This window comes from Vulpes lagopus, chromosome 6 (genome assembly GCF_018345385.1).
Source record: "Vulpes lagopus strain Blue_001 chromosome 6, ASM1834538v1, whole genome shotgun sequence".
Lineage (NCBI taxonomy): Eukaryota > Metazoa > Chordata > Mammalia > Carnivora > Canidae > Vulpes > Vulpes lagopus.
This window is the reverse complement of record NC_054829.1, coordinates 78,384,955-78,410,338: the sequence shown is the minus strand read 5'-3', so window position 1 is coordinate 78,410,338 and position 25,384 is coordinate 78,384,955. Positions and strand designations below refer to the sequence as shown.

At 40.8% G+C, this 25,384-nt stretch overlaps 1 protein-coding gene across 2 annotated transcripts in view; it reads right to left on the bottom strand.

The window, feature by feature from the left end:
- The window catches only part of FRAS1 (Fraser extracellular matrix complex subunit 1), a 429,868-nt gene that overhangs the window by 203,587 nt on the left and 200,897 nt on the right, over window positions 1-25,384 (bottom strand). For both annotated transcript variants that reach the window (XR_005988333.1, XM_041758154.1), the window contains exons 15-18: window positions 22,328-22,471; window positions 16,629-16,769; window positions 14,896-15,036; window positions 13,263-13,439 (exon numbers count right to left, since the gene is read on the bottom strand). Coding sequence is in view for 1 of the 2 variants with exons in the window: in XM_041758154.1 (XP_041614088.1) it covers window positions 13,263-13,439; window positions 14,896-15,036; window positions 16,629-16,769; window positions 22,328-22,471 (603 nt within the window). In the remaining variant the exon portion in view is untranslated. The remainder of the gene's footprint in view (window positions 1-13,262; window positions 13,440-14,895; window positions 15,037-16,628; window positions 16,770-22,327; window positions 22,472-25,384) is intronic.

Here is a 25,384-nt window from a genome sequence, read left to right as displayed (position 1 = left end):
GACTGCCCTCCCAGGGCTAGGAATTCCTAGAGATAGTAAATGACTAGCCTGGAAGAGTATTTTTCATATGCTAATTAGCCAGTCCCTTGTCCACACACCCATCACCTCCTCTATAACTCACACCACTAACTGTAGACAGTCCCTATGCCAAAGCCCACTGAAGTTACTCAAACTAGCCAACCCTAAACTGCTTACCAGGCCTCACTTGTTCCTTTCCACAGAAAGCACAATAAAGGCTCTTGCTTACATTTTCCCCTCATTCCCTCTGCCTTTTGACCAACTCTAATGCTTCCTGGTGTGGCCCCTGAAGAGCCTGCAATGCCTCCTTCTCTTGGGAACTATGAGTAACACATGCTTCTTTTTTTTTTTTTTTTTTTTTTAACACATGCTTCTCAATGGCAACTGTCTCCTAATCTCTTGGTCTCATCATATCTGAATAATAATAAAACCTCCATTATGAAACAATTAGTCATTCACCTACAATCATTCATTATTGAGTCTCAAACAGTTCTAGGTGTTGGGGATACAATGTGAATAAGACAAATACCTGATTCTTAACCCATGTGGATGATCCCACATTTCAGGCCACCTTCTGTCCATCCAGTGGACAAGATCCACAATGGCAGGGACCATACTGAGTCTCCTCCTTTGCCTTTTCTATCCCTTCTATCAAATACTCAGAGACCAGCAGCTTCGAAGAACCAAATGTGATTTTACACCAGTGAAGGTTTCCATTTCTGCCAACCTCCAATAGAAATGCAACATACAGTTTTTGATGTTCCGCTAAGATAAGCTGGGATGTCCTGGTCCAGTGGTACTGATAGTTAAATATTAAACTACTGATACATGGGTGATATACACTGCTGTCATAAGCCTTCTAGTGCTCCTTGAAGCCTCAGCCTTATTACTCTAGCATCCTATCTCATCCATAAACCAGCACCTAAAGGTTTAAACCTCCACCAGGAGGCTTCCAGTACCCTTGTTCCTGAGCTAAAGCCAGTACCCATTTGGATTGGGCAGTAACTTGCCTTACTGGTTGATAAATATTTTTATTCTTATTTCTGGATACACTGCAGAGCTTTATGTCTATTTAACAGTATTTATTACTATATGAAAAACAGAGCTAGAGCTCCAATTTTTTTTTAAAGATTTATTTATTTATTTATTCACAGAGAGTGAAAGAGAGGCAGAGACACGGGCTCTCTGCAGGGAGAGGCTCCATGCAGGGAGCCTGACGTGGGACTCTATCCAGGGTCTCGAGGATCACACCCCGGGCTGCAGGCGGCACTAAACCGCTGCGCCACCTGGGCTGCCCTAGAGCTCCAATTTTTAAAATGATTTCTTTTTTATATTGCCTTGTAAACAATTCTTACTAGCACAAGTCTCAGTAAGAAAATTTGCCCCCAAACATTTTCAAAACCACTGAGAAAATATTTCCTTTTCAAAAACCAAAAAACAAATAAGGTAAGCAAATATAAAGGGAGGGTACATATTTGCCCATTCTGTAAGACACATTTAACACAAACAAATAAAACAGCATGTAAAAGAAAATCAAGTAGTAATATTTCAAAAACCAGCTAAATTACACTGTCAACACAAAGCTTTCCAAGGTGATTTGGGGAAGCAACATACTTAACACATGTTTAGATATACCTATGATAATACCAATATGTTTATATTAGACTTTACAAGATTGCTAAAATCCCTAGCTCTTCCTATTATACCTCCCTAATAAAAAGGAAATCAAAGCCTATCATTGTGGAATTGAAAACTAGGAAAAGATGAATTAATGTCTCACAAGCACACAACATACTTTATTTCATTGTATTTGGTCACAAAGTCAATGTGATAACCTTGCTCAATGTGAATAAAGATCATTATTGAATTATATAAAACAAGGAAGCAAAGAGGACAAGCAAGTTGAAAGACTGATGGGCTAAGAATTCTACAAGAAAGTCCCTTTGTCACCCACTATATCTTAGATGCCATGGCAAACTTCAGAACTGCTGTCATTAGAAATGTTTAATGACCAAATGGATAATGAGCCTATTAGTTGCTAAGTGGCACAGAGGGAAAATGATATACTGGGTGACCACATTGTCAAAGTATTTTTTTCCTTTACAATGCTCTATTTCTGTAAGTATAGGCATTTGCATCTTTAAAACAATCTCATGAAATTTCAATTCGGTGCCGGTTTGAGAAATGCCTACACTATTTCAGTGACTTTAATGAGGCTCTATCATTCTATGGAAGCTGCTTTCATAGCAGGAGCTCTGGTTTGAAGTCTAAGATCCTTCAAGGAAGACTAACTCCATTACAGGGCATATACGGAGAAGATTTCAAAGAAGTTCTGTGAATAATTTCCCCATGTAATACTACATTTTAGGAGAATGGTTTTCCAGTGGATGGCTAAGTATATTTCTGAAAAAGCGTAACAGAGCAGCTTAAGCATTAAAAAGTGTTGGCATTAAAAGTGTTCTTAGATGACTGTAAAGTCTAATCAACCTGACTCCAATAAAAATTTTACCTAAAACAATTAAAACATCAATTTTTGTTCTGTTCTATTCTACTCTTATTCTATTCTATCCTGTCCCCTATTTAAATTTCAGACAACAGCGTGCCCAGGTGCCTCAGTCAGTTAGGCATTTGCCTTCCACTCGGGTCATGATACCAGGGTTCCGGGACTGAGTCCCACATAGAGCTCCATGCTCAGTAGGAAGTCTTCTTCTCCCTCTGAACCGCCCCCCCACTCATTCTCTCAGTCTCTCATAAATAAATAAAATCTTAAGAAAAATAATTTCAGACAACAAACACTACTACTTTTTTCAATGATATAAAAAGTGGTCCAGCATCTCTACTTTCATATCATATAAAATTTTCTGACTTTTCAAATCAAAAACAATTTTTGAAGTAGACTTCTCTTGAATTATGATGTAAATATCAAAAATCCTCTAGGAGGGAAGCCCGGGTGGCTCAGCGGTTTAGCGCCGCCTTCTGCCCAGGGCCTAATCCTGGGGACCCAGGATGGAGTCCCATGTCAGGCTCCCTGCATGGAGCCTGCTTCTCCCTCTGCTTGTGTCTCTGCCTCTCTTTCTCTCTGGGTCTCTCACGAATAAATAAATAAAATCTTAAAAAAAAAATCCTCTAGTTAATACAGTAGGAGTACTGTGATAAGGGATGAAAATTGAAATGAGTTAAGTCAAATACAATCAATCTCCCCCTTTCCCTCACCCTCCTTTTCCTCTTCTCTTTCTCTTGCTTTTTTTCTTTTTAATAAGCTGAACATTTACGAGTAAGAATCACATCTTTTCCATATCTGTGATTCCTGTAGTACCTAACAGAGTCATATCATAAGTTCTCAGTCAATGAATTTCTGCCAATTCAATGGGTGAATCTGTAGGTAGGTGGGCCAGTGGGTGGATAGGTGGATGGAACACTGGCAACACATTCCTCTACTCCTCCAATTTCTTTGATCATTTTCTTTCAGCCTCTCTCGGTTGATGTCAGGAATATTGGAGCTTCCCAAAACTGCACCCTTTGCCCTTTCTCTTCTCACTCTTGGCAAACTTATCCATAGCTTTAACTCAGCCATGCTGGTGAGTCCGAAATTTATGTGTACAGCTATGGCCTTTACTCTGAACTCCAACCACACAAATCTAACTGCCTAGGGGATATCTCTCTTTGGTGTTTCATTGGTATCTCATCCTCCTCATTTCCCAAATACTACTCATTATCCACTTCCAAGTTCAGCCCATATTTACTTAATGCAAATTATGGCATCATATTCCTCCTGTCCCAAATTGCATTTATTGTCTACCTCTAGCCCCACATCCTACCCACTGCCTCATCTTTTTTGTGTATTCCCTGCCTCACTTGGTCGTCACACGATTTACCAAGACACTCACGCTGAAAATCTTGGACGTTTACTTTCCTATCACCACAACCCATCCAAGACATGGTGATTTTTACTTCCTAACTCTCTGTCAAATCAATCCCAACTTAACCATCCTCATGACCCCTTAGACCTTAAATATCACTCATGATGTAGATTAGTGCAGCAGCTGCCCAACCAGCTCTACTTTTTCTCCCCATTTACCTGCTGCACAGGTAAGGGACTGATTTTTATAAGATGCAAATTGACCACATTATTCCTCTACTTAAAAACTTCTAATAGTTCTCCAATACCAATACTGTCAACTCTAAACTCCTTAGTGTAGCACATAAAGCACTTCATGACATGGTTCACCCGCATGTCTCCAGAATCATTCCCATAATTTACCACTTTGGGCTTTATACTGCAGGAATACCAAATGCATTGGACTTCTCCAAATACAGCATGCCTTTGAACCTGCTGTTTCCTTGACTTGAAGTGCCCTCTCCCATCTTCTGCCCTGGTGAATTGCAATTAACCTTTCAATAGACTGATGATGTAGTTTTCTCTGCGGATCTTTTCTCATACTCTCTCGCCCCAGACAGAATCAGTCTCCTCTGTTCTCTCTGGGGGATAGAAGATGAAAAAGATTAAGACCATGCTTTAAGGAAAGCATGATCAAAAAAAAAAAAAAAAAAAAAGGAAAGCATGATCAAGTATGGGAGGTTGACATGTGAACCAGGAATTAAAAGAACATGAGCAACTTGCACCTTGTGCCTACTGTTATTACGGTGTTGGGGAGCAAGAATTTCCTGACACCTCAAGGTCCTTCTAGCTGGCCTCAGAATCAAACTGACATGAGACAGATTAACAAGAGAAAATCAGATTTAATAGTATATGTATGGTGAATCCATATATGTCATTCTAAACTAAGGAGGAGGGGTTAGGGGCCTGAGACTTCAAAGGAAAGGCATGCAATCCTCAGGAGGATGAAAGAGAATGTTAGGTAAACAAATGTTTGCTGGGCCATTCAGAAACAATCGGACATACAGAAGACTTTGATCAAACAGACCTTGTAGACCCCTCCCTGTCTACCATACCCAAATTATATCATGAGAGCTATGCTGATAGCTCTCTTCCTTCTCCATATAAATTCTTTTTAGGCAGTGGTGGGGAAGGTAAAGAGCTTTTCCTGAATCTTCTGGGTTTTGAGTGCTTTTTAACTCAAAATAATCTTTATGCCAAAGCGGCCATCTTGGAACAGTGGGCCCTCGGCCCTTACAACAGCATATTGGTAGTCACACGATTCCTGGTTCTTACTAGCACAAGTCTTATTCCTGGTTCAGATGTCAACCTCCCATACTTGATCATGCTTTCCTTAGGGTATTGTCTTTATCTTTCTCATCTTTCTCTCCCAAAGCTGAGCACAGTCATTTTGTAAAAACAAGAAGGGAAAAGTGAAGAATATTGAACACTACCAAAGAGCATGCATTTGCAAAGCTTATGTCAGCACTCTGGGGACTACATTAAAGAGTGTTGCTTAATATAGATGCCATGTATTTTATTCAATTAATGCAAGGGGATCCCAATTTCATAAATGCTCTTAAGCTAAGCAGGCAGACTCCTGCCCATTTATTTCTTTAATTAAAACTCTGCCTTGCAGCCTTTGGTGAATCTTAGCAACAGCTAAATAGACCAAAATACCCACGATATACTTTTTCTTCTGATTCACCGAAAGCTAATTAACTGACCAAAATAATTGGTGAACTTCCTATTTAGAGAGAGGAAAAAATGGTGTTCCAGCCCAAGACGGTGATATGGGAGGCCCCTGAGCTTACTTCCTACCACAGATACAACAAATCTACAACTACACATAGAACACTTCCCTCTGCAAGAAATTCAGAAAGTAGTTAACAGGTTGAGGGACTCCTACACATGGGGCAAATGAGAACAAAACCTATATGGAAACAGGTAAGGAAGGCTGGGACACTCTTGCCATGCCCACCCCCACCCCCAGGGCCATAAACAGGAAGAAACTCCCAGCTTCTCCCTGAGGAATGAAGGGTTTAGAGTCAACATGAGATGCCCCAACTTTTAAGAGTCCATGGAGGGATGGGTCCCTAGCTCTGAAAGCCAAAGGGGCTTGCATCCACAAAACCTGTAGACTATAGAAAGTAAAGAAACACTTCATTCATTCATTCATTCATTCATTCATTCATTCATTTATGAGAGATAGTGAGAGAGAGCAGGAGCAGGGAGAAGAGGAAGAAACAGGCTCCCCTTGAACAGGGAGCCCCATGTAGGGCTCAATCCCAGGGTCCCGGGATCATGACCAGAGCCAAAGGCAGACACTTAACTGATGAAACCACTCAGGCACCCCTAAAGAAACATTTCTTAATGGACTCACAAGGACAGGTGGTGGTTATTCCCACTGTCCCCCAGACAACGGCAGTCAGAAATGCCCATTCTCCTTCTCTTTCCCTGAAAGAGACCTATTTGTATATCTTAAAAACTGCCAACTAAGGGTGAGGTTTCTAATTTAACACACACATAGAGGCCCACAGCCTACGATCCTCTTTGGAGACCTGGGCAGTGGACACCATATCCGTGCTCTACCTCTGCCCTGCTCCCAGTCACTAGTGTCTTCCTGCAAAGATCTGATGCACATGTCTGGCACACCCTTGGCAGCCTGGCTCTGGTAAGTCAGTGAGGTTTGAGTTCACTGGTTCAGTGGGACTGTATTAAACAAAGAAACAGTTCTTAACCGGCTGGCTGTCACTCCCAGGCTCAGTGCAGAGGGAGCACACAGAAATACCATCTCCCAGTGTTCTCTTGGAAGAGGTATATTTGCATGTTGTAAAAGCTGTTACTTGAGGCTCCAGTTTCAATCAGCCAGCATCTTCCATGATGGCTGAGGTCCTTCCCTTCGGGACACTGACAAGTCTCAGCACACCCTCCACTACTGGGGGCCACTAAGAACAAAGAAGGTGGCACAATCACAAAGGGTTCGAAAAACACTCAACCGCTAGAGCTGGTTGAACAATAAATGTTCATAGAAAAAACTGCTAGTTGCCAGGCAGGAAATGGATAAAAGTAGTCAAACTATGTAAACTCCCATATATAAGTCTGGGGATGTAATAATGGACAGCATGGTGACTATGGTTAACAATATTGTATATTTGAAAGTTACTAAGTGATCATTTCACAATATATACATATATTGAATCATTATGTCGTATACCTTAAACACAATGTTATATGTCAATTCTATCTCAGCAAAACTAGAAGAAAAAAAAATTTTTTTAATTGATACCAAACCTGTATTGACTATGTGTAGTTTTGCCCCCTGCAGCAAAACCCAGCCTAGAGAGGCAATACTGTCTTTAAGACTGAAAAAGAAGGCCTGGAAAAATTCAGTTGCTAAAATTTCCCTGATGTTTACCTGACTAAAGCTCCATGATTATTATAAGTATAATGAGTAGGATGTCCCTGCAGGAAGGGGAGCCACTGTGATGTTTATTACCTCTGCGTTCTTTAAAGCAGTGTATCTACTGAATATACAATGTCAAAAGACATGTTAAGTAAAATTCATTATTGCAGCATAAAGTTCACTTTTAAAAATTTATAATTCCCTCAAAATTAGATCATCTTGAACTCTCTTGCTGAACTGTGTGGGAATGGAAAGAATCCACCATTCATTTGCCACAGAATCGGGGCAATTACCTGGCTAATATAATCATCCTGACCATGTTCAGATCCGGTCCTGGTCACCATTGCCAAGTTGTTGACATGGTGCATTACTAATTGAGATGGCCTGGCCTGAAATTCAATTGTAAAGCTCTAGTGTGAAATGAAGTACAAGAGATCCAGGCTTGGAAAGAAGGAAATATTTCCTGAGCAACTATGTCCTGTATTAAAGCTAGGATCCTCGGTTGCTAAATCATTCGTTAGTTGGTTCTTTTTAAGCCTTACATTCTTCATCTGCAAAATGAAAGTAAATGTAAACTTATAGAATTTTTTAAAAAGATTTTATTTATTTATTTGAGAGAGAGAGAGAGAGAAAGAGAGAGCACATTTGAGCGGGGTGGGCAGAGGGGGAAAGAGAGAAGCAGACTCCTTGGGGAGCAGGGAGGCCCAATGCAGGACTCAATCCCAGGACGCAGAGATCATGACCTGAGCTAAAGGCAGATGCTTAACTAACTAAGCCACCCAGGTGCCTCAAACTTACAGAATTTCTAACAAAATTCTTGGTTATAAGAAAGTTATAAACTATTAAGTGATACATATATATACACACAGATGTGTGTATAAACAACTGTAAAAATCTATGCCAAAAGATTAAAAGGGGTTATCTCAAGATTGAAGGGTTATAGGTAGGATTTACAGATAAAGGATACCTAGTTAAATTTGAATTTCAGATAAACATTGAATAGCATTTTAGAATACCTCAGGCAATATTTGGGATATATTTACACTAAAAAATTCCTTTTTTAATCTGTTAAATATTTTTATTTCTTAATCCTGCATTTTTATTCACTAAATCTGGGTAATCTAGTAGTAGATGTTTTTGTTTTCTTATTTTTCTTACCTATGTTTTTTAAAGTCTCTGTAATATGTACTATGCATGCAAAGAGAAGAAATAAAAATTGAGATTTTTTAAAATTGTTTTAGTTAGAAGCATAACAATGATAAAATAATATATACTTGCCCTTTTTAATGAGAGGCTTTGCTTACTCACATATGGTCCTTCGGACCAGGAGCATCAGCCTTACCTGGAAGCATGCTATATATGCAGAAACTCAGACCTCATCCTACATCTACTAAATCTGAATCCACATTTTAACAAGATTCCCAAGAGATGCCTATGAAAAGCTCTGTTCTACAGAGACCTCAACTAAAATTTAAGGCTACAAAGTAGTTGAATCCTTTAAAAGAAAAAAACAACACTTCAAAAGCAGTGTAAAGAGAATCTGAAATGATTGAGTGACCTGACCTGATCCTAGGAACATTCTCAGGAAAGAAAAGAGGCCTCCCAGTGACAAGAGCTCCAGGTCCTTTGTCTTGTCTATCCACCTTGGGCTGCCAGGTATAGCCTCATGGGCTGCACAGTCACTAAATGACTCCAGGAGCCACCCCTCATAGGAATTACCATGAGAATGGTACCCTGGAATTATATAAGATAGCAGCCCCCTACCCAGCTCTACCCTGGAGACTTCAGATAGATTCATAAACTTAGGGAGGCCTGGAAAACTAGTGGAGGGGGAGATGAATAAAAAAGTAAGGGATCAAAAAAAAAAAAAAAAAAAAGTAAGGCAAAGAATGCCTGAGTGGCTCAGTGGTTGAGCATCTGCCCTTGGCTCAGGGCATGATCCCAGGATCCCAGGATGGAGTCCCACATCGGGCTCCTTACATGCAGCCTGCTTCTCCCTCTGCCTGTGTTTCTGCCTCTCTCTGTGTCTCTCATGAATGAATGGATAAAATGTTAAAAAAAAAAAAAAAAAAAAAAAGTAAGGGATACCTTTTTGATGTTTGGAGGTTTTGAAGGGATTGAATTTTTATTATTTGTTCAAAGGAGTTGATGGGTATTTCCTGTTTTGTTTTTGTTGTTGTTGTTGTAGTTTTTTTAAATAAACTAGACTCTATCAATGCTAACACATCAGTTAAATAGGTGAGGTGAACTCTGGATCACATTACTAAAATTCTTTTAGTTAACACTAAATGTTAATATTGGATAAACATGCACAGTTTTGGTTGACTACTGAAAATGCCTCCACATAGTCTTTCATAATTAGTAACAGACTGTCTTTTGTACCAGCACTTCTAGGCACATTTTGCAAACATAGAGGCCATGTAGCGGGGGGAAAGCGTAACGTCAGAGCTCTGTCTTCTGAAGTACCCACTCTCACTTTTGAGAATGAGCCAAAAATCACAGGACAAACACATGCCCATGCCCATGCCCACCCAACCCCTCACCAGAGCAACTTCTGTTTTGGAGTCTGCCTTAGCCCACCTTTTTTTCTTCCTCATTATCCTGCGGTGGGCTGCAGAACACAGATCACTAGCCACATACATACCATGGGTTTTGTTGCTGCTGTTGTTTTTCATTTATTATCTGTTTCCCTCACTAGAATATAAATTCCACGAGGGTAGGAATTTTGTCTGACTCATTCAGGAGTGTACCCCCAGCCCCTAGAAAATGCCCAGCACTGATGGAACACTCAATAGACACTTGTAGGAGGAATGAATAAAAACAGGCTGCCCTCCAGCTACTAATAAACAATGTCCTCTTTGGTCCCTGTTTGTTAATTTTATATTTTTTCCTTCCTTCAATCATAGACGTGGATGTTAGTCAAATAGCTTGAGTATTTTTGTTTCATCTTCCACTAGATAATTCTTGGGATTGTCATGTGGCTCTGAGTTGAAACTTTAATGATAACTTCTGACACCACTTTAGACTCTAAGTAAATTGCTTCTTCCTATAATGCATCTGTTTCTTGCTTTCATTAGCTACAGTAATATTCTAATCGCTCTGTACTGCAGTCTCACAGAGTGGAAGAGGGAGAGTTCTAGGAAACAGTTGTTTTTCTCTTCTTTATAGAAAAGCACTTGAGATCAAATGTGCTTTAAAATAAACCCTCAATGGTACAGCCACAAAAAAAAAAAAAAAAAAAAAAAAAAACAACCTTCAACCTTTTTAAATGTTCTGCAAGGAAGCAAGGGTATTTCTAGGAACATGTGAGAAGGAGAGCCCAATGCAGTCTCATAGGGCTCCCAAGCCTGATTACATAGACAACACTTCGGCAGAATCGAAAATGGAACAGATTGTGGGAAAGGAGAAAGGTTTCTAGAGATATGAGATGAGTGACAGGAAACACATCCATCAACACACTTAATACTCAGATAGGCTTGGAAACAATTGGTGGTTGCACTCAGTTTCCCAACAGAATCTTGGGCAACTCAATTAACCTTTTCTGCCACATTCTCATCACTTTTGAATTGAGTATAGCAATCTACATATCAGAGACTGCACAAGGATTTATTTATTTCTTTTAAAGATTTTATTTATTTATTCATGAGAGACACAGAAAGAGAGAGAGAGAGGCAGAGACATGGACAGAGGGAGAAGCAGGCTCCATGCAAGGAGCCTGATGTGGGACTCGATCCTGGATCCCAGGATCACACCCTGAGCCAAAGGCACTTGCTCAACCACAGAGCCACACAGGCGACCTTGCACAAGGATTTAGTAATAAATGTGAGTAGATAGCTATATAGTGTGATACCTAATAATATTATGTGAACTAGCATAAAATCATGAGACCACAAGGGACTCCAGAGGTCAATCTAGACCTTTCATATGGGACCACAATTAAACCATTCCACAAGAATTAGACTCTAATCCCCTTTAAAAGGTGTCTCTTATGAAAAGGCATTTCCAGAAAACTCCCCTTTGTTGAGGATGCTTCCTTAAATTTAAGATGTTCCAATCCTATGGTATTAGTATGTTGTGCTTTTGCCTCATCAGTGACCATAACACAATAACAACATGGTTTAGAGCATGGACACAGAAGTCAGGCTGACTTAGATTCCACTGGACTCTACTCTGTGCTGGATACATGACTTTGAACAAGCTATAGCCTTAATTTCCTGAAGCCTCCACTTCTCCTCTAAAACAGCTGTCCCACTCACCCCATAAGGTTGGTACCAGAGTTAAGTGAAAAACAAGTGAGATGCTTCTCCTAGTGACTGGCTCATGATGTGTACCAAATCAACAGTAATATTATTTTCTGGCTGAATAACTCTGTTCACTCTAATTTTTATTTGTAACTTAATTTTACAAGTGTTAATCATTTTTGTTTCTCTTTTCTGATCCATCCTTGAATTCCCTATTTTTCATTTTTAATATAGTGTTCAAAATGCCTGGAAGAGGCTAATTATGCTGAGTAGCCTGCGAAGATTTCTTCTTGATTTCTCCCAGGATCAGAGGGAAAGGCTGTGTGGTATGTGCCTTGGGAAGGCACTGGGACTCTTAGCGACAAAGATTCCTGTATTTCAGAATTAGTTGTGGAAACAGAGCCATGAGAGTTTAAGGGACCACAGAGAGTAAAGGCAATGCATATGTGGGTGGAAACCACCAGTGTATCTGGAAGAGTAAAGACTCTTCTTCTAATTTCTAGGCACTGTGTAACTTCCCTGGAGCATGGTACAAATCAGGGAGCAGGGGATTACCTCTATAATGTTCCCGAACACTTGAGTATTTGGACTGAGATTTCTAACAATTGAGTATGGGGCTTCACCATTTACCAAGAACTTTCACACTCCTAACCTCCTTTGATCCTGGCAAAAAGTCTATATGAAAGATAATTATCCCTATTTTAATGCTGTGAATGCAAAGGCTCAGAAAGCTTAAGTGTCTGGCCTGGGATCTCTGTATTCCCAATCTGCATACTTCCTACTATGCCATATGACTCACTGTGTCAAAATCTTTTAACTTAATCTTGATATCTGTCATTTCCATGTGAGAGTATATTCCAATGTAAAATTGGATACTGCAGGATATAAAATTGAATCTGCAGCATGCTTACAGTTACATCGTAAAAATAAAACCTCAAAGCTATGCATAGGAAAAGATTTGGATATATTACAGCAAAATGGTAAAGGCAAATACCAAAGTAGTAGAATGTGATAGATGGTGGGCAGATTATCTTCCTACTTTTTCTACAAAGTTTCCTTTAATGAACATATGTTACATTCATAATGAAATATGTAAGTATTTCATTTTTTAAAGTAGCTTGAGAGTCAAAAAAATTCAACCAACAGCAAGGCAACTTCTTATAGGAACAGAGAGGGGCTTCCCTTACCTCCCTCCAAATTATATATATCTCCCCTTTATCTCCTCAGTCAATCGTAGATGACCCGCTATTGATTCAAATTATTCAGGATGGTATCAATTCTCTGTAGATGATATGCAAAGGCAATCCCAAGAATCAACTTCTAAATTTTGACGGAAGTCCAGATTTTACCCTGAAGGGACCAATTCATATTCATTCAGGGTAGCAAATTAGAAGAAATAATAAATGGAATTCTACAATGAGCTCTGGGTCTTTCTTAGCTACTCATACTGTGTCTGAAATACTTCCTGTCAGGAACTTCTTAGAATGTAACTTTGGGGACAGTGGAGTAAGTGGAACCAGCTCTCTAAGATTATCTATTATTCACCAAGGGAAGGAGAATATCAGTAGGGGCCACTGCTTGGCATGTCCATCTTTTGCGCCATCTGCAAGCATCCTGGAACAATTCTTACATGAAAACAAAGGCTTTGTTCTTGCCTCACAGGATCTCTCAAGAGCAAAGCCCAGAAGGTACCTTAAATCCTCAAATCCTGCTTGCTCACCTTCACACAGCCCGGTGTTCTCCAAGTAAAACTGGGCTCTACACTGGGGTAGACACTCGCCAGAGGTGATGTTCGCCCCAGAGAGATGTTCAACTTGCAGTCCTTCATCAGGCTTCCTACACTGGGCACAGTGAGAGGGCTCTGGACCCACACAAGTGAGGCAAGAAGAATGACAGGCTGCCAATAAGAACAAAATGCAGAAAACAATCCAAGGGTCATATTACATGTTACAACCAAGCACCCTAAGAAATCAGGGTGCTGGGGGTTCCTAATTAAATCTAAACCACTTAGAAGAGTTTGCCAAATACATCTGATCAGAAAATTGCTTTCTAGTGTTCTATACATAGTACAGGGTGATAATATTTGTGAGAGGAACAGTGAGGGTGATACTAACTAGTCACACATCTCTCAGGTTTTATAAAGGCTGTCAAGCTAGAGCATGAAAAAAACCAGCAAACCGGACAATACTGGCTTGGTTCTCCAGATACCCATTTACTGAATGGTGTTTTAATATCATGGCCACAGTTTTTATTGAAGACTTTAAGAAGCATCCACACAAAGGCCATCACTATGTTTTTTGCAAAGATAGTCATTGCACTATTGTCCACTATGTCATCCATCACCCACCATATAGGCATCCAGGCAACAAAGTCATCCTAGAATTCATGTGAGGAAAGGCTGCTTTTCTAGACAAGGAAGAGCCCCACTTTGGAGGAACAACAAGAATTTGACAATCCGTCACAGTTTCTTGTTTTCCTTGGCTACTGGTTGAAATCAGAGCCAGAGTACTAGAAGTATCTCATGCCCACATTTTGATATAATTAACTCTTTACAAGAGCTCTTTGATATAACTAACTTTGATATAATTAACTCTAAGAGAGTGCAAGAGAGTGCTTTAAAAGATTTTCTCAATTTTCTTTTTCAGAATATTTATTTCAGCTGCCCTGTTATATATACATACATATATGTATTTAAATAAAAATATAAAAATATATGTATATATTTGAAATATATAACAATTTATGCATATATAATATATATAAAGATATATACATTCTTATAATTATTCTCAAACTCTTTTCCAAGGTGCCCTACATATAAATACATATAAATTAATTTCACCTAATTATATTGTTTGCTCCCAAATGTTCTAGTTTCAAAAGAAAATGATCCTGCCCTCCCAATGAGCCCAAAGCCCTTTTGGCAAACAGCTATTTAAGAGTTTCCATTTCCTTCAGCCCAGAGGCATTGCTACTAACTTCATTTGCTTGGCTATAACATTAACAAAAAAAGTTCTTCAGGGAAATACAAAATAAAGACTAAGAGAAATATTAGCAATGCTAGGAGAACAGGGAAAAAGAGGAAGTAAGAGTTTGGTTTTGTCTTAATATACGGTAAAGAAAATGGCAATCCTCTCAAAGATGGCCAGAAAAATCGTTAATTTTGGGGTGTCATCACAAATATCTCAATGTGATTTTTTTCACATTATCCCCTGGCAATGAAAAAGAAAAGAACATAATGCATGCATAGCCATATAAGATACACTATAGGGAAAAGTGCACTGAAAAGGAACTCAAAACATTGTCCTTGTGACAGAAACGTCTCTTAAGAATGATAGTGACACCAACAGTACCTTTGCAGACCCCATGGTCAGGGTAGAAGCCCTCTCCACAGCTGGAAAGGCAGCGGCCTTGGCGCAAAGCCTGGGGCTGGATGCAGGCTGTGCAGTGTGAGCCCGTGGGTCCAGAGCAGCTGGCACATGAATTATGACAAACTGAGGGAGAGAGTGAGAGGGACACCATGGAACCCAAATGATTAGAGACCCTACTCTCGGCTGGGCTCCTTATGTGCCAGGAAGCCCCTCCTATATCACTCTCAATCCCATTCAGCTGTCACACCAAATCAAGGGGAAAGATGTTTTAGGAGGTCGTATTACACCCATAACTGCCCACAGTGACCCTTTACCCATCTTTTATCCATGTTCTATTATTAACTACCCTTTATTTAGTGTTTCTATTTCTCCACTATTAAGTGGTGTATACACTTTGCTGCATTTAATCTTCATAGTAATGATGAGGTTTTGCAGATGACAAAACTGAAGTCTTAGGAAATTTTTTAAAATTCACCCAAGATCACAGAGCTAATCAGTAGCAAAACTGAGAGTTAGCCCTCAGTCTTTCTGAACCTAAAACGCCCTACCTGAATAGGGAAGAGTGAAAAGTTTATGCATCTGAGTGCTGGAAGCACCAGAATTTTGGCTGGCTTGTCCACTAATTTATCTATCTCCTTAGCCAAGTCAGGGTCTCACCAGGCCTAGGTTCCTTGGCATATGCACTGTGAGGCTGGACTGAATGATCATTTAAGATACTTCTAGGTCTGACATTGTAGGATTTTAAGTAAGAATTACATTAAACAATCTTTACATATGACAGTGTCAGACCAGCATCTCTGCTGCTTTAGTCCTGGGTGATAACAGTGGGACATCTCTGATTCTGATTTACAGATGGTACCATGGCCTGTCCGAGGGGACAGGGTTGAGATACTAGAAGACTACAGAGAACAATGAGCAAGAGCTGGGAGAGGGGAGTGTGGAAATGGAATGAGACCCTTGAGGGCAGGATGTTGTGGAATTGGGTGAGTAAAGAGGTTGGCAGACAAGAGAGAGATTGATAAGGCTGTGGGACAGATCTAAGTATTCTGCCACTAACCCACACTATAGGTGTAAGTGAGAATACGCATGTTTCTTTTGGAGGAGACGGGTAACTAGGTATCCCAGGCAGCAGTAAGGTCCCCTAGTTGTCTGTAAGGAAAGACACAAGTGTATATAAGAAGAAATTTATAAACTCTCAAATAAGAATGTTTCATAGTTAAAGTCGTATACATCTGAAAGAAACTATATAAATAGCACATAAGACCAAATTTTCAATAGATACAGACTTTGGCTTTACAAGCTCAAACATGATTTATTTTTTATTTTATTTTTGTGATATGTTGTTGCCCATATATGCCACCTAAGAAATGATTCTGTTATATCTACCACCTAAGTTAGTTATGGTTTATGAGTACACAAGGACTATATGAGGATCTTAAAGATGTTCTTTGGTCTGAAAAGGATCAACTGATCTCTAATGATGATTGATGTATGCGTATCAATTAATCACTTAATCACTTAAGTCCCATAGCATCCACCCACTCCCACACCAAATACACGCAGATTCCATAATGAAAAAGCCATTCCTTTTCATTTGTCATTTTCCCATCATATATACAAATTCCCAAGTGAGTAGCAGATAGTGCCAAGTGTTGTCAAGAGTGTTAAACCCTTTTTGATGATGACGATGATGACAATGATTACCCATGTCTTACCTTTGCATCTGCCAGTGGCCTCAGCATAGTAACCACCAGGGCATTCAGCAATGCATTTCCCATCATGCAATACTGTCTTCTCAGCACAGGTAAGACACCTGGGACTATTGGGCCCACAACTCTTACAGGATTGGTCACAAGCTAAGGGGGAGGAAATCCACCAGAGAAAGTCAGTAATGAGCAAAGGGAGGAGAGAAGTCTGTTCTTTACAAAGTTCACAGTTGGTATCAACATGATAATCACATTCTCTGGCTGCTCAGCTGAGTTCTGTTTCCTTGATTCCAACATTTCAAAGTACTCTGTGCTTTGTTTTCACAGTGAAGGAAAAACAGATAATTATTCATTGAGCCAAACATAACTAATACTCTGAGGCACACCTACCGGTGTATCCAATTTAATATGTGATTTAAAGTCAAAATAGGCTTGGAGGTAGAGACACCAGTCCAATAAAGCTGAAAATATTCTCAAACTCATTAATAATCATAAAATGCAAATAAAACAGGATGTCCCAGTATATCTATTAACCAGAAAAAAAATCTGAAGCTTGATAATTCCAAATGGCGGAAGGATGTGGAGATGAGACAAGAGTCACACTTCAGAGTATAGATGCTGGTGAACTACCTGGCATTACTTAGTCAAATAAAGAACATGGACAGTTAAGAAACTGACAGTTCTGCTCCCAGATTACCCATCTCAGGGAAACTTCCACACAGGTTCACGAAAGGGTGTGTTTGAAGCTCTAGGGACATCATGGGGATGGAAGGAAGTGGGGAGTCTGTCATGAGCAGTAGATGGGTGAGCTATGGAGGATGCAGCCCAAGAAGTACTAGGCAGCAGTGAGAAGTAAAAGGCTAGATGACATAGCAACACAGGGGACTCTTAAAACAATGCTGAGTGAAAAAATAATAATAATACGAACTCTATAATGCAATTTTTAAAAGATTTTATTTATTTATTCACAACAGACAGAGAGAGAAAGAGAGAGAGAGAGGGGCAGAGACACAGGCAGAGGGAGAAGCAGGCTCCATACAGGAAGCCCGACATGGGACTCAATCCGGGGTCTCCAGGATCACACCCTGGACTGAAGGCAGCACTAAACCACTAAGTCACCTGGGCTGCCCAACACAATATTATTTAAGAAAAAAAAAAAAAAGATGTATACACTCAAAAGAATACTCATTTTATATGAGCCCATAAAAACAAAAAGATTTAAAAAATTAAAACAGGGGTGCCTGGGTCGTTTAGTCGATTGAATGTCTGACTCTTGGCTTTAGCTCAGGTCAGCATCTCAGGGTGGTTAGATCGAGCCTGGTGTCAGGCTCCACACTCAGCACACGGTCTGCTTAAGATTGTCTCCTCCCCCTCACAGATGAGGGCATATATGGGTGAAGCAGTTATTTAAAAGGAGGGATTCAAAGCCGCCCACACTATAGAGATCTGAGTGAGATAAGGATCCGGCCAGCGCCTTTCTGCTCCACAATGTGACATTCCCAGGATGCAGAAGAATAGCTCATCGACACAGTCTCTTCAAGAATGAGACACAGAGGAGCTCGAGGGAGCAAAGGGGTTATCCGACCACAAAGCCTCAAAACCAAGCAGGTCTTTAGGATGTTCTCATTGCTTTTTAAGAAAGGGGAGTCAGGGTGCTGGGGGTTAGCCATCCCAGGAAATAAAAGCAAAACTGTCTCTTCGTTTGAGGAAACTTTCTTTTGTGTCCTGCAATCTAGCTGTGTATCCAGGGTGAGAGGCAAACCAATGATCTGAACCAACCATTTGGGAAAACCCAGTGGGGACATTATACCTGGTAGGACCTGGAGGTGGGGCTGGTTGGTTCTTTATCCTCAAGGACACTGTTGTTTTGCTTTGATTTGTTTTTGTTTGGGGGGATTTTGTCTGTTTGTTTTTGGTCTGGGAATCCAAAATAGAAAACCTGATCTTTTAAGGCTCTGAAGGAGAATCCGCTGCCTCATCCAGCATGCCCCCATCAGCAGTGGCCCAGCAACAAGTAGGAGAGTCTTTGGCCAATATTTAGACATGGGCAGCCTTCTTCAGGATTATCACCAAGGCCCCCGTGACTTTGAATCCCCTACTCTCCAGAATCCAGGGGCTAAGACAGAGACTGCGGAAATACCAAGACCAGTGGTTCTACAACTGGTCACATATGCTATTGGCCATGACCGGTTTGTGGGGAAAGGGCTCTGAAGGGACTCTTGCGGTGCACACGGAAGGCACCAACCTCTCAGGCTTTAGAAGAACTGCAGTAGTTCACACAAGCCCAATCCTGAAGACCCATGTTTCCATCTGGAGACCTTCGGGAAGAAGGCCTTGGGTTCCTCTGTGTTCATGCCACCTCCCTGTGGCTGGGACAAGGTCACGGCCTCAGGCTCCCTCTGGGACCTGTCGGGGGCGGGGGCCGGGGGGTTGGCAAGCACCTTTACCATTACACGGATTGAGGAGACACTGGACTTTTTACCCATTTTCTTGAATCTTCAATATTAATGTTGTGTTTACATTGATGAGAACAAGAGTCCACGCCTACTCTCGGCGAGGCTGTTTGTACTAAGTTGCAATGTGACCAGCGAATGCTGCATTCAATAAACAAAAGTATGGACTGTTAAAAAAAATAAATAAATAAAAATAAAAGGAGGGATTGCATGCATGCATGCCCTCTCTCTAAATAAATTAATTAAATATTTATAAAAAATTAAAGCGTTCCCTTGGCAAGGAAGGAAAATGAGTATAAAATTAAGGAAAAAGAAAAGAAAAGAGAGGAGGAAGGGAGACAGAATGCTAACATAAACCTCTAAACTTAATTTATTATTTTAGCTAGAGTTAGAAAAGCCCTTCATAATAGCACAAATACTTAAAAGACTAAAGAATGAGGAGGTTTTTCTCCTTTGAATTTCCACAACCTTTATATCTAACATTTATAAAACTCAAAGCATGAACCACCAATGAACTTGGTTGCTGTAAATTTTTTCAGCCAGGGCATACCACTGTGTAAGACAGGTTGTGCTGGATTTTTCTCAGCACTTGACTTTGAGATTTCTATAGATATGGGCTGCTCAGTTATAAATTATTAAACCAATACCAGCTGGTCTTTATCTTGAATAGCACTAAATTGAACTGGAAATAAGTCAGCATTATCAGCATCAGACATTTTAATTAACATTCTGATACCAATCAGGGACTTGGTTCACTGAAGTTTTAGAAAATATTTATACGAACACTTCTGAAGGAATCTGATACAAACTTAGAGAACTCTTAAGAATTTTATAAAAAGTGTAAACTGCAGTGTTTATCAAAAGCCTGTGGGTCAATGTCAATGGTATCACAAAGTCCTGCATCATGCTAAGCGCACAGCAGGTGGTCATTAATTACTTGTTGATCAACTGATTCCCTGGCTGACTGTCAGCAATGGCCCATCCTCCTATCCGGAAGATTTTTTTTTTTCTGATGCTTTGTTTCAAAATGTATATAGATAGTATTTCAGATGTATACTCTCTCCCTAAGCACCTGTGCAGTAGTCTTCTTTTTTAATTCATCCAGTCAGCAAGGAGCTCTGGCTTTCTTCATCCAACCTCTCAGCCCAAGTAGATTTCCACCCCTCACCGCCTCAAGGCTCACACTAATCCCTCATTTTTTAAAATCCCTCCTTTTAAATAACCACTTCCCGAGCAAAAGTTGCTTTCTCAATCCAGATACACCATCTCAGTAGCAGATCAGGGTCACCAGCCCTCATCAGTGATAGTAGCCACCTTCCTTGCGTACTTACAGGCTACATGCCTTTAGATTAGTGCAAACTTGACATCTGCTGACCTTTAGAGAACACATTTGGCTTAATTGAGTAGGAAAGTGATGCTGGCAGAAAAAGATTAAAATACAGCAGCCTGGCCTTTCTTTCCTTATTCTCTCCTGCATCCACACAAAAGCCACCTGTGACTTGTTCACATCAAGTGAAATTTTTCACACCAGTGAGCTGATGGATCTCTGCATAGCTTTAAGCAAGCAGCTGCCAGGGACTATCTCTCTTCTCCAAGACAAGTGGATTTGTCAAGTCCCAAAGATCATCTCATTTTTGCTGTTGCCCTGCTCAGTAAACAAAACAAAGATAATAACTCAAGAAAGTTCTATGGGCTGCACATTTTTATTGATTTAGTGGATTTCATTATATATAAAAAAAAGTCATCACAGCCTTTCTATAGGTATGACCATCACAGTAAACTCAATTCAAACCCATTCACTCTCAGGTGCCTACCTGTGGCTGAGCCAAAGGGCACTAGCTGATCCAAAGGCTCACAGGAAGATAGGGAGAAAGGGGCAGAAGAGGATCAAGGTAGAGGAGAAGGAGAAGGGAGGGAGAAGTAGCAGAGGTGCATAGAGAGGTATCTCATTATAGCCAGTAGAACAGTTAGGAGGCAGGTAAGATCTAAAGCCAGAAGATGAAGGCTTGAATCCCAACTCTGCCCCTTATTAGCTATGTGACCTTAAGCAAGCTTCTTAACCTTTGTCTCATCTGAAAAATGAGGATGATAATAGTAATTACCTCCTGCAACTGTTGTGAGGAATAGACACCAAACACAGCACTTATACAGTGCCAGGTACTGTGCTAAATGCCTGCCTGTATCAACTCAGGCCTCCCAACAGCTTTCTGAGCTGGGCGTGTGTTCAAGTCCCGCTGCTACTGGGACAAATCACCATGAACTCAGTGGCTTAAAACAACACAAATTTATTATGTTAGAGGTCAGAAATCCTAAAGTCAAGGCATCAGCAGGGCTGCATTCCTTCTGGAAGCCCTAAGGGCAAATCTATTTCCTTGTCTCTTCCCCAATTCTAGAGGCTGCCTACATGCTCACTGCCCCTTCTTGGCATCACCCTGACTCCTGCTTCTGTCTCAAATCGCCTTTTCAGACTCCCACCCTCCCTTCTAGAAGGACCCTGTGGTTACACTGGCCCACCCAGATAATCCAAGATAGTCACCCCCAACTCAGGATCCTTAACTTAATTACTCCTACAGAGTCCCTTCTGCCGTCTAAGGAAGTGTATTCACAAATTCTGGCTATTAGCATGTAGACAGCTTGCAGGGGCCATTATTCTGTCTACCACAGTGGCTACTATTACTCCTGTCCTACAAAAGGGAAACTAAAACATGACAGATTATGTAACTTGCCCAAGTTACTTTCCTGCCTCAGTGGGTTAATGCTTATAAAGCACTTGGAAGGAAGCACTACACTGGGTTAACTCTTGCCACCATGCCATGGACATTAAAGATAGAATACACGGTAACAGCCTCAGCTTTAAGTCAGTGACACCAACACAAAGGTAGGTCAGCCACTGGCTGGTCTAGGAGCATCTTTGTCTCCATGCATATTCGGAAGACAGTCTGGCATGGATGTAGAGTTTGGAACTTAGAAGAAGGAAGCACAGCTCTCCTTACAGCTGTGAGTCTGGAGCAAGCAGCCTGAGTGTCACAGGATGAGGCTAGAATGAACACCCTAACCTAAAAAGCTCTTGTGAAGTGGGGGTGTGAAAGGCGATCCTACCAGTTGGAAAAAAGTGTTTTATAAACTACTGAAACACTATCAATGTTAGGAGTCATTTGCATATTTGTTGAGTAAAAGAAATGTTATATGATTTGAATAAAACCAGGGATGCTGGAAGAAAAAAAGATGCTATGGTATACAAAGCCAGGCACTTACCACTGCAGATCCCCTGCTTGTTGTAGAACCCGACTCCACAGCTGCTCTCGCAGCTGCCCTCCCTCAGCACTTGGAGGGGGTCTCTGCAGCCCATGCAGTGCTTTGCTGTCGGACCCCAGCAGGCAGTACAGGACTCATGGCAGACTGCAGGCAAACAGCAAAATCAGTGAATAATCTACAGTGGAAAGGACTGGTTGCAATTTTTCTTCCAAAAGTTTTAGAATCCATAAGGAGGCTATTGGAGCCTTCATTCCTAAATCTCTATGCACATATATATACCGCAGGAGAACACCCCCTCCCTAAAATTAATATTTCTGTTGGGCAGAAGTACAACTTCAGTCAATTACTGCAAGGAGACTTGCAACAAGAAATCAGAGGCTTTGAGTAATGGGAATCACAGGAAAGGGAACTATAATTTTCTAGACAAAGATGCCCTATCTAATGAAATCAGATGGCTTTCTATCACCTTGCCAATGAAGTATTGACTGGATTGCTGCTCCTATGTCCAACATCATGAAGAATCAGGATGCCATGTACTCTCATCTTGATTAGACCTTGAAAGACCTGGTACTGCTTGATTTCTACTGCTCTCTCCCCACTTTCCATCCCTGTCTTCTCTCTCTGTCTATCCCACCCCTTTCCCCTGCCCTTCTGTCCTCCCTCAGTACTCTTCTAGTCCTCCCCTCCCCCAGTCTCTGGTTCCCCCGACACTAGCTTCTGCTCTCCACATGTACCTTGAGGTACCTTTTTCTTACAGCTTAACTTCCTAGCCATACATTGTTCCTAAACCACAGCTGTTCTCAAAATGTCCTCCTCTTCCAGCATTTGATTTTACTATTCATGCTTGCTTTTCACCTTGACATGTCTGTAAAAAGAGGCCTATTCTGAGTCAATGAGTATATTAAAATTTGGTTAACTATCTGATGGCTAACCCCAACCTATACTTCTGTTAACACATCCTAATTTTCAAAATATTTGCTTCACAGAAGAGCACAGCCTGTTTATTTATTTTTTTTAAATTTTTATTTCTTTATAATAGTCACACAGAGAGAGAGAGGCAGAGACACAGGCAGAGGGAGAAGCAGGCTCCATGCACCAGGATCGCGCCCTGGGCCAAAGGCAGGCGCTAAACCGCTGCGCCACCCAGGTTTCCCAGCACAGCCTGTTTTGCAAAGCTATTCATTTTGACCAAAACTGGTAGGGAAAACGCCTCCACTGATTGGAAGAGACTTGGGAATTGTATACCTAAGTAATTTAATTAGGTATCCTTACAGAATCAGAAAAGGGTACCTGCATTATGAATCTCAAGATCTAATCCTCTCCTTGCAGCTTGAAACCACACAGGAAAGCCTTAATTTCAAACAACTCTTCTCCCCCAACAAATTCAGAGATAATTACAAATTCTGTTAAATGCCATGAGGCACCTGGGTGACTCAGTCAGTTACATGTCTGACTCTCGATATCAGCTCAGATCATGATCTGAGATCTCAGGGTTGTGAGATCGAACCTCATGTCAGGTGTGGCACTGGGCGTGGAGCCTGCTTAAGATTCCCTCTCTCCCTCTCCTTCTCCCCCTCTTCCCCCTTAAGAAATGTTAAGAAGGGCTCTTCGATAAAGAGAGTGGTGGGGGTGAAAGGAACCAACTTTAGGTGGATCTAAAGGATGAGAAGTTGTAAGCCCTGGGAGAGCCAGAAAAGAGCACCAATGAAGTCCTTAGAAGGAAAGGAGCTCAGGGGTTCAAGGAACTGAAGGCAACCCCTGTAGTTGAAGCTCGTGGACACAGATGGACCAGCAAGGCACAGAGGGGCATAGTGAGGAATGATGGGGCGCAGTAGCCTGATTCATGGCTGGAGGGACAGGCAGGGGCCCAATCAAACTTGACCTTTAAGATCAAGGAAAGAAATTAAGATTTTATCCTAAGTCTAATATGAAATTTCAAAAGGGGTTAAGCAAGATCAACACAAGTCTTCATTTTAAAAGCTCTCTCTGGCTGCTGTGTAGAGAGGTTTTAAGGACTTACATGTAGGCAGAGAGGCCAGCACAGAGTCTACTGCTCTGGTCCAGGCAAGAGATGACAACAGCAGGTGAAAAACAGAAATGGAGGAAAGTTTACTTGTTTACAATTTGGTTCCCTTGCTAAACTGTAAGCTTCATATGGGCAGAATCCATTTCCACTTAGTTAACTAACTGCTTAGTACTCTACATTTGGTATTTCATTAATATTTAACACCTTATTTATATTTCATGTGTTACATGAGACACTGCTAATATTAGGATAAGCTAATATATCATAATTTAAAATGTGGATTAAAGATCCCAGTAACAAATTCTACCCTGAACATACATGAAATCTGTCATTTACTCACTCAGCTACTCTTCACTTACTGCTATAGTCATCATCTAAAGCGTCTACCCCTGGGGACGCCTGGGTGACTCAGTGGTTGAGCGTCTGCCTTTGGCTCAGGGCGTGATCCTGGGGTCGCAGGATCAAGTTCCACATCGGGCTCCCTGCATGGAGCCTGTTTCTCCCTCTGCCTGTGTCTCTGCCTCTCTCTCTCTGTGTCTCCAATGCAAATTAATAATATTAATAATAATTAACAAATAAATTAAATTTTTAAAAAAGTGTCTATCCATGTTTGTGCCTCTGTCTTACTGACTCAGGAGTTAATTCAAAGCCATTATATATTAAAAAAAAAAAGTCATTACCTAAACAAACAAAACAAACAAAAAAACAAATTTCATTCCTAAGAAGGTATGCCAGGCGAATCCATCCAATGTTCAACAGAAACACCTACACATACAAGGTGCTGTGATTAGCCTGCGGGGCCTTCCCAGCTAACCACAGATCAGAAGCCTACTGGAGAGAACATTTAAACCACCCATCACTTGAGCTTATTGGTATCATTGCACAAACTACACTGGTGAGCAAGTGCCTGAGAGGATCATGGGAAATAAGACAGCAAGGGCCAGATCACAAATGTCATGGATGGCCAAGTAGGGCCTTGGACTTCATCTCTAAGAGATTTAGTAAATTTTGCTTCTTAGAGAGTTTTCTCT